The 10,935-nt window shown below is 47.0% G+C and overlaps 1 protein-coding gene across 1 annotated transcript; it reads right to left on the bottom strand.

Moving 5' to 3' along the window:
* Positions 1–9,735: 9,735 nt before the first annotated feature.
* On the bottom strand, positions 9,736–10,677 carry LOC135821549 (uncharacterized). The gene has a single exon (XM_065334546.1). The coding sequence runs from the start codon at positions 10,675–10,677 to the stop codon at positions 9,736–9,738; it is 942 nt and encodes a 313-aa protein (XP_065190618.1).
* Between the last annotated feature and the right edge of the window lie 258 nt (positions 10,678–10,935).

Below are 10,935 nucleotides of genomic sequence, written 5' to 3' on the forward strand. Positions count from 1 at the left end.
CAGCACCCTAGTTTTTGTCTTCTTTTCGCATATTTCTTCTTTTTCTGAAACTGTTGTGGTCTTTTGTATCTATTCGAAGTGGCTTATGCGAACATTTTTGGCTGGTTTGCATGATTTGCATGCCCATTAATGCAGCTGCAGGCCATGCTGATGTCTACGCGAACAAGCACATAATAATAATAATTAGGGACCGGCGGATTCTGCTCGAAAAGGTGGCAGATTCTGCTCGAAAAGCAGTGAAATTGGCAGAACCATACAAACCTTATTTATTTATTTTATTTATTCAACATCTTATGGCTTCCGATGGCAGCCAAAAAGGGGAAGATGTGGGTGATAGCCAACCATGGTAAAAAAAAGGAGAAGATTATATACATGAAAAGGAAACAGCCGAAAAGCTATATTGATTAATTTTTACTTGCAAGTATTATTATTATGGTGCACTCAGTCATCAGCAGGCCCTCAGATTCACTTTAAATTCTTTCAATGATGCAGAAGTCTTCACTGAGTCGGGAAGTTGTAGCCACGCACAGTAGCCCTGGAAGAATGGCGATCTTGTGAATTGCGTTGACTTGGCCTTGGGAAGAGACACTTTGTTTCTGGTTGAGCGGCCCGAAACAAACCAGTTATAAGGCTTTGTATGTTCAGGAACACAACCCAAGAGCATTCGATGAACCAATATACAGAAGCAAGTTAGTCGGCGTTGCTCTAACGGAGTAGTCTGAGCTAATAAGTACAACTCATTGGAGGGAAAGGAAGGTTTCTTCGAGAACACAATTTTTAGAACTTTCTTATGATGAACTTCAATGGAATCGGATAAGACCTTAGCTAGGCCACACCAGGCTGTGGCAGCATATTCAAACAATGGAAGGAGATACATTTTATATATAGCGGAACGGCACGGAATAGAGAGATGTTTACAATGACTTTTAATATAGCCAAGAGCACGGCTGACTTTATTACAAACGTAATCTACATGAGCCGACCAGGACATGGATGAATCGAACATTACCCCTAGGTGTTTGTGCTCCTTTACCGTCTGAATTTCTGTGGGTGAATTGGGAAAGGTGAACTTAAACATTGAGGAAGAATCTGTTAGAAACAGTACTCTGGTTTTTGAAACGTTTGCCTGAAGCCTCCAACTGGACATCCAGGTGACAATCATATTTATCGCGTCTTGCAACTCTGACTCAAGCTGTTTGACAGTTTTACAGTGGCGCAAAGCAGCTGTATCGTCAGCAAACAATGACATTCCAGAAACATGACTTGGTAGATCATTAACATACAAAACAAAAAGCAATGGTCCAAGAATTGAGCCCTGAGGCACCCCCGACAGCACGGGTAGCTTTGGAGAGTCTGCTCCCGACACGGACACAAACTGGCTTCTCCCAGAAAGATAGCTCTCTATCCACTTCAACGGGTGTGTCAGAGATGTTAAATATGACTTGAAGCTTCCTCAAGAGACCTCTATGCCACACTGTGTCGAACGCCTTTGCAAGATCGAAGAAGCAAATGCCCGTGTACAACTTTTCTGCTCTTGCTCCGATAATGTCCTGTACAAGGCGAGTCAGCTGCAGTGAAGTTGAGTCTCCACGACGAAAGCCAGACTGAGCAGGGTGAATGGCAGGGGCAACATGGCTATACAACTGATCATAAAAATATTCGTTCACATAATTTTGAAATGCATGATAAGAGAGAGATTGGCCTGTAATTTCCAGGAGTAGCTTTACTACCTTTGCCCTTAAATATCGGCGTTATTTTGGCCACTTTCCATGCCGATGGAAACTTCCCTTTTCTGAAAGACAAATTAAATAGAAGACATAAAGGATATGATAATGATGGTGCTAGAGCCTTAACAACTTCATTGGAGATGCCGTCCATACCAGGCGATTTGTTAAGCAATAGCTTTGCGCACTCCAGCTGTGGTTATTATCGGAGCATGAAACGCATTCGGGAGGCAAGGGTGTTGGTCTAAGGACGGCAATGGTATGCGTGGGTCGTCAACAACCGCCACTGATGCAAATTGCTCGTTCAAAGCTGCAGGTTTAGCTGCAGGGTCTGCTGCCAACTTTCCATTTGATGCGAGGTCAGGTATTCCAGGGCTATTTCCCGAAGATCTCTGCATGCGAATGAATTTATGCAATGAAGGGTGATTACTGGTATCGGAAATCAGGACCTGCAGCTTTCGGATATACTCCCGGTGACATTTCCGGGACAGCGACCTCACAATATTTCGTTGCTTTTTATACAGATATTTGTTGACAGGACTTGGGTACTTCCTACTCCGACTGTGAAGTTCCGCCTTGTGACGGATAGCACCTTTCAATTCCGCATTAATCCAGGGCGGAAGTTGTTTCGACAGGCGTGATCTCCCTGTATGCCTGATGGAGCAACGGTCATAGTGCTGGACACTAATGTGCTGCGTAAAGATGCGGTCTAGAACAGTCTGAATATTTGCAAGTGATTCGTCCACATCTGACGTAACAACCGTATGCCAGGCAACTGCCGCTAGATCATCATTAATACCCGCCCACGTGGTAGGTGTCACTCTCTTAAAATTGTACTTACGGGCAGAAGATGACTGCACAAAATCCCTGGATGAAGCACAAGAGGGAAGCGGGTCAATGGGGATATCAAACTGGCATGAAACGAGGAGGTGATCCGATGCACCCAGAGCACAGGCTGTGTCTATGGACGACACTAGTTGGCTACGATTGCTGAAGATGAGGTCCAAGCATGCCTGGTTGCCTGAAGGTGCGGTGTGCGTGTTTGTGGCGACCAGTTGTTGAAGACCAAAGCAGCCAAACTCTCGTTGTATAGCAGCACCAGCAGGGCATGTATGGTCTGTTGAGCACCAGAGGCTGTTTTTTCCATTCAAATCTCCAGCAATGATGACGTGAGAGGACGATACAGGAATCATCCTGAGAGAATCACCAATCATGTCGCAGTAGCGAGTTATGTCCAAGCTCCTGGTTGAAGGCGGTCGATACGTACAGCAAACGACAATTGGTTCAGTACGGCTTGACCTGGGCGTGAGCTGGACCCATACAGCCTCACACATAGAACGGAGTAGATCCGGGCGATATCGTATGGATCTAAAACGGTGTTCTAGAACAAGGCTTGCAACACCACCGTATGCCCGGGAGGTAGTGCCAGACTTGTTTTCACAAGGCGGTCTGTCTCGCCGATAGGTTAGGTATCCCGGAATACAGAAAGGTATAGTAGGCTCTAGCCAAGTTTCAGTTAAGCAAATCACATCAGGGTGGTGTTGTTCGACGATTACGGACAATTCAGCATGTTTATTGACAATTGAACGGCAGTTTGTTGTATACAATAGGAGCTTCTCGAAGCTAGTCTCCTTCACTTGCTCGGTTGGTTGCCGCAGAGGAGCATACGGCCTGGCATTGGGGTTATGGTTAGAACAGACACAGGATTCGGGAAAGAAGAAGAATGGCGCTGCATCTGGGTTCAACGCAGCCACGGAAGGAGAGAGCAGTCACTGAGCAGCGATGTCCGCAGACACCCCCACCCCGTCACTGAACCTCCATGGCCGAACAGCATGCTGAATAGTCTCCGGCCAGAAAGAGTCACCCATCACCCGATTGGTGGTCTCCTCAGGTACGGTAAGTCTTGCGTAGGAGGTGCCAAAGTACCGCGATGTGGCTACGGAGCATGCAAGCACCTCTACATCTCGCTCTTTACACCAGTTGACAATAGATGTCGCCTCACAGCCAGGAGTGATATTGCCGATGAAGAAAACCTTCCTCCGGGTTCGCACGGCTCCGGTTAGCACGTTCGGAGAGGTATTAACGGGTGTGGGCTTTTGATAGGCAGAAGTGACAGTCCTGGTCAGGGCCTCATTACGGGTGGTTGAAGCGGCAGCAGTCGGGGCTGTGTCAAACTTGTTGCGATGCCGCCGCCGATTGACATCCCGCCAACCGGAAGCAGTAGAACTACCGGCCCCAGGACCAGTGCGAACAGAGTCAGGACGAGCAGATGCAGCAGCAGCAGCACAAGAACCCACAGTCCCCTGCAGAACAGCGCTATACGGAGGCTGAACTCGAGAGCGGGACTCCACCGGCAGAGGCCTAGAAATGGCTGGGGGTGGTGAAGAAGCAGGCTCCTGCACATGAATACGAGATTCAGACTCTGAGGCGTAAACGTCTTCCTTGAGAGATCCAAGTGAAGCAAGACGGAGAGCCTCTACTTCACTCTCGAGGTGTATGACTCGTGAGTCCAGACTTGCTACAACAGACGCCTCCCGTCGCCTATCAGCTCTCATAGCCGCCAGCTCAGCTGAAACGCAACCCACAGCATGCACCAATTCATCAAATTTGTCCGTGACGACGCTATCAAGACCAGACTGCACAAGGGACGGCAAAACACCAATGCCAGCTTTCCGAAGCTGCGCCTGCGGTACCAGCTCTGCACGAGTCAGGCCGTCCGGTGCCCGAACGTTATGGCCCTGGGCAACGGCACGGAGTTGCTCAAACGTAAGCACCGCCAGGTCCAGCTTCGAGGTGGTGTCCATGGCAGTATCCATGCCAACACACAGTTCACGCCCAGAGGCGATGCACTCTACCCAACACTTGACAGCTCTGATGCACGGAGGCCAGGACCAGCTCCAGCACAGCCCAGGAGAACGCAAGGCAAGGCGAGATACACAACCACGGAACAGAAAATGGCCAGCCTGAACAAAGCTAAACAGCTGCCTCCAAACTACAATGGACCAGTCCACAATACCTCTATCAAAATTCAGCAGGCAAAGCCCAACACAGCACAGAATGTAAAGGGCTACAGCAGGGACCAACAAACTCCCAAAACGCCAACTCAGACACCTGTAAAGCAGAGTGCCAAATCGTCTAGCAGCCAGCTCTTGCTCATTCCGAATATTATGGCGGGCAATTCCTCGAATTCTGCTCCATGTTTTATCCACATGCCAAACATGCCACATTTCCCTACCACAACATCCACTGACAGTCATCTGTGCATATCGCCCTCCTACACAGACAGTCAATTTCTGGCAGAAGCTCACCGAAATGACAGATGACACACTTCAGTCTTCACCACCAATGTCTACTCTTATTGTGGTTGGTGATTTCAATGTCAATGTGCAAGACAGGCAACATCCACATTACCACCATCTGGAAACATATTGTCATGATCTAGGCCTCCGTAACATAGTCAATGCACCAACGAGATTTCCCAGCCAATCCACTCTAGACTTAGTCCTAGTACCGAATACATTGCAATACATCTCACCTAATAGTCAAGCACACACCGACCTCTATCGCCATACTTGCTCAGTAGAACCGTGCGACGTGTCCGACCACCAACTTGTAACTGTACAACTATGCACCTCCTCACTACCAATCGTACGCTCCCAACATCACTTCTACACTCGCAAACCACCCATTCGTACGCTACCTATTTGTGAATTCCAGACAAGTGTAGCTCAACAACTGGACAATTTACAAACTCACAACGATGATCTCCAGAGCTTGCAGGACAAGATCACTTCTTCACTAGACCAATACTGCCCGTTGGTACAAGTACGTGCTACCAGGAAACAGATGCCGCAACCCTGGGTCGATGATGAACTCCGTCAACTGCTTTCCCGAAGAAAACGTGCCCACCGTGCCATGATCAAACACCCAGACTGTGCACGTCTTGTCCAGAACTTCAGAGGCCTTAGACGGCAATGTAAATTGCTTACTAAGAAAAAGCGCTCTGCGTTTTTCAGCAACAACTGCATGACCATCGACGCAATCCACGTGCCCAGTGGTTCATTCTCAACATGCTTAACACTTTACTTGGAAGGAAGAAGATCTCGCAAAATCCTGCTACAAGTCTGCACGATATCACAACTACGTTTGCCAAAGTCATTACAGACCCTTCATTCAATTCACAAATCCCTCTGACAGTCATGGGCCACTGCCTCTACACTCTTTCTCCAAGTTCACCGCTGTGACAGCCGATGACATCCTGGCTCTCCTACGACATCTTGACAACCGCAAGGCCACAGGTCCTGACTTGATCCCTCCCACCATCTACAAGACACTTGGAGAACAAATATCAGAACCACTTGCACGGCTCTTCTCGTCCTCTCTCTCCACTGGTGAGTTCCCCGAATGTTACAAATTTGCGCATGTACGTCCCATTTACAAGAGAGGTGACAAGTCCATTGCTACCAACTACAGGCCGATATCACTGTTGCCCCAGATGGCTAAGCTTCTGGAGACACTGGCACATGAACAACTCATGGATCACATCTACACTGCTCCGACTGAGACACCACTACTCCCTCCGGAGCAATTTGCGTACCGCAAGCACCACTCCTGTGAAGACCTACTGGCGTGTGTAGTGAACGACTGGCACACATCCCTTGATCAAGGACATTTTGTTGTTGCTGCATTCCTGGACATGTCCAAGGCATTTGACTCGGTAAACCATAGCATGCTCCTACAAGAATTGACAGACATTGGCGTGGGAGGTACAGCTTTGCAATGGTTCCTTACGTACCTACAGAACCGGGAACAGCGTGTCGTCACGAAGACAGCTCAGGGAGACACATACGCAGGAAACAGAGGTGTGCCGCAAGGCTCTGTCCTTGGGCCCTCTTTATTCAATATATCAGTTCGTAATCTTCCCTCTGCAACGAAGCACTGCAAGGCACGGCAATACGCAGACGATGTTTCCCTCTACAAAGCTGGCAAGGACCTAAACCAACTCACACTCGATCTCGCTGAGGATATTACCATTGTTCGTGATTTCCTGGCTGCACGAGGTCTCTGCCTCAATCCGGACAAGACTCAGTTCATAATCTTCAGGTCGAAGTCCACACCTTTGACCCCTGACGTCAGCCTTCAACTGAACAACACCTCAATTGCCCCTTTGCCTGAAGTGAAGTATCTTGGAATCGTTTTGGATGAACACCTTACTTGTGGTGCCCACATCGCCCACCTTGAGCGCAAGATTGGAAACAAGATCGCTGTGTTCAGGAAGATACGACACCAACTCACGGAGCACGCCAAGAAAACATTCTACATATCGTCCATCCAATCAGTTCTCGAGTATGGGTCGAATGCGTTTGCTCACTGCCTTCGTGAGGGTCAATATGAGCGCCTGGTTCGCTTGAGTAGACGCGCTTTGCGCACAGTGTTCAACCTCACTCGCTTCAACAGCATCAGTGCACTACAAAAACGCAACCATTTACTCCCACTGGCCGCTCGGTATCAGCTCAGACTGTTTGTTCTTATTTTTCGTTCACTAAATGATCTAGCAAGCCCCCTACTCTCTAGTTGTTTTTCGTTGCGCAGTGCATCGTCACACACAAACTCCCGCACACGCTCTCAAGTTAGTTTCTAAAGCCCTTACTCTTCCCGCTACTTTAAATCGGTATGGTCTTTTTTTCTCTTAGTTTTCTAGGCTCAGATCGTTGGAACTCTATACCTGCTGACATTCGCCTTTGCACATCTGTTTCTCGCTTCCGTTACCTTGTATTGGCACATTTAGGGTACCCTGTAAGAAGGCCTTAGGCCTGTGGGGATTTCCCTATCAAAAATTTAATAATAATAATAATTTTAATATGGCAATAAGTAGGACGAGCTGAAGCGACATGTGGACTACTTTATTAACAATGTAAGCGATGGAGACGATGCAAGAAACAACCTAAAGGGTAAGGAAAAAATACATGTAAGAAGAAAAAGGCAATGGAAAAAAGGAGATGATTCGAACAAGTTTTCGTACAACACTCTTCAGGAATCACCGTTGTACTAAAGAACAAAATGAGAACAAAGGAAATAATATACTTAAAGTAGCAATCAAGGTAGGGTGACACGATACAATGACAGCACTGGAATATCGATCGTGTCACCTTCTTGTTTATTATTGTTATTATTATCATTCGTTCTCACTTTTTTGTTTTTGTTGCTGATACACACTTGTCACGCTTAGTTCTTACTTGTATACCCTTGTTTTCTGCACACTTTTGTGAGAAATCGCACCTCGATATTCCAGTGCTGTCATTGTATCGTGTCACCCTACCTTGATTGCTATATTATTTCCTTTGTTCTCATTTTGTTCTTTAGTACAACGGTGATTCCTGAAGAGTGTTGTACGAAAACTTGTTCGAATCATCTCCATTTTTTTCCATTGCCTTTTTCTTCTTACATGTATTTTTTCCTCACCCTTTAGGTTGTTTCTTGCATCGTCTCCATCGCTTACATTGTTAATAAAGTAGTCCACATGTCGCTTCAGCTCGTCCTACTTATTGCCATATTAAAATTATTGTCTCCTCGTCGAATTTTTAAATAATAATAATAATAATGCACAGAGGCAATAATAATAATGCATGAAACATACCAGAAAAAGTACCGAATTCTGCCAATTTTTCTGCCGGCAGAATCCGCCGGACCCTAACAGCCATACAGAGCAGAGAAATAGCCGGGAGAAAAGCAGATTTCACACATTTTCAGAAAAATGCCCAACGTTAAAAAAGCCCTCCCCAAATCACCTCATACTATCAGGAGTACATGTACCGGGTCACGTTTATGCACAACAGTAGAACGACTGACAAAACTCGAGAGGAGAATGACTTTTTAAATTAGTTCATAAGTAATCATTATTATCACGCACCGAACTAATCATACACACACACACACACACACACACACACACACACACACACACACACACACACACACACACACACACACACACACACACACACACACACACACACACACACATGTAGGTGTGAATAACGCCCTTGGATATAGGGCTTGAAAGTGATGACGTCAAAAACGGCCAGGGAGGTAGCAAGTTGACATCAGATTTCTATTTTGGATCCACTAAGGTGTGACTTTGCTATTGCCTCAGTATGTGGGTGCATAGCAACCCACTCATGTCGTATGCAGGGGTGACTTTTACTTCGCCACCAGTTGTAACCCCGCCCCCAGTAGTCAAATCAGTCAGTTTCACTGGCTACATCACCTTGCTGTGAGTAAGACGGCTTGAAATGTGCTTGGATCCATACAAGAACTGGATCCAAGTGGATCCAGTTTTTGAATTTTTGAAATTGTTGCTATGCTGTGACGTAGCGCTTTCAAGCCCTATTACGTGAGGTTTGGACTTTTCAGTACATGTACAAGCATGAGTACAAATGTACTCTTGGTGCAAGGTATGGTGACGACTGTCTCCATGCTTTTAAAAATCAATACTCTCTGGCCGATCATTTGATATCTTTGCGTACGGCCTTGTTGTCGAGTCTCCTACCTCTTATCTCTTCAAGCCATGATAATGGTACTGGTACTTCAACTAATTTTCAGAACTAGCATGAACTCAGAAGGCAGGTAACGAAACTAGACACTTCGAGTGAGAACATTTCGTTCTGAACAATCATTTATTCATTAATTTACTGCATCTTAAGACTCAGTGGAAACATCAGCCAATGTAAAGAGAGTGGGAGGTAGCCAACCACGGCGATTAAGATTAGTGGGTAGAAGGGAAAACGAAAAAGTAGGGAAAGTACTTTGAGGTGAAATGAGACACGGCAGAGCTGGACTTAAAGAGTTGACGCCAGGAATGCGATAGAAGAGGCCAGATACAATGAGGAGATATAAGCTGGACGAAGAGTAGTAATATGACATAATGATACTTTGAAGTACAAAGAGTAACAGGAATGCGAGAACCTCGAAATAACGACAGTAATAAATAGAGACTTTCTTCAGTGGAGTTTTAGACTTGGACTAGCTGGGGTGTGTGAATAGTTGCGACCGATGGAGCAACATATTCATGACTAGGCTTCTCCACCAGGTACTTGTTGAAGTGGTCAACGGACAGACGGAACGCTAAAGTGGCGTCACGAATCACCTTCTCGTCACTAATATCCACCGTCGCCTTCATCATGAAGCCGTGCACCATGTCGGGGAAGGCGTGGATGTGGCTGCCGTCGCGCACACGCTCAATGTCTGAGCCTTTCAGCTTTGTGATCACCTGACCACCTTCCTGCGCCATTTTAGGATCGTTCCCTGTTGGCATGAGCAGCTGCGGGCACTTGACATCGCTCAAAATCTTGTCGACGCTACCGCCATAGACTGTCTCCTCCATTTGCAAGCTCGGATGGTAGGACACGCCACAGGACAGGGCACCGACTAAGGATGACACTCTCTGAACCAGCCAGCCGCCCCAGCAGACGCCAGCCATGCCGATGGACTTGACACTGTGCTGTAGGCGAAGATATGGGATGATCTTGGAGTGGACGTCGTCAATGAGTTGGGTGTCTGGAATGGCTTGAAGCCAAGTGACCATGCCGTCATCGACCGGTTTGCCCGCCGGCCATGCTGTGCCTCGGAAGAAGTCAGGCATGAGCACCAGGAACCCTTCATTAGCCAGTTGGTCACAGAAAGCTCTTGCTCTGCTGTTCGCTACACCAAAGCCAAAAATATCATAGGCTAGAATCAGTGCTCTGCTACCATAGCCGACCAAGTACGCGTCCAAGTCCTTGACTTTGATCTCTTTGCCTTGCGGTTTGTAGTTGGTTTGCAGAGATGGGAGACTTTCTTTTGTAGAACCGGCCATGATGATGCTGATGATGCTTCTTGCTGAAGATGCTGCTGGTGTAGCTTGCAGATGCTGCTTATGACGATCAAGCTGCTGCTGATGACGATGCTGGGTCATCCACTTTTGCTTTGGTTTTTATAGTCAATATTTCCAGTCATGTACGAACCAATCCCGTACCGTACACTTGGCACCGTCCGCGTAGTACGCATATGGCTCATCCCGTACAGAATACACGGTACCGTATACTGCTGTTTGTTTTGTGATTTTCGCATTTGAACATCCCAGTACTCGTACCCCTTTTCGAAGCAGCAGGATTGCAGGTCACATGACCAATGTACAGTTCTGATTTCTAAATGTCCAACCATACACACTCTC

The sequence above is a fragment of the Sycon ciliatum genome, chromosome 7 (assembly GCF_964019385.1).
Source record: "Sycon ciliatum chromosome 7, ocSycCili1.1, whole genome shotgun sequence".
Lineage (NCBI taxonomy): Eukaryota > Metazoa > Porifera > Calcarea > Leucosolenida > Sycettidae > Sycon > Sycon ciliatum.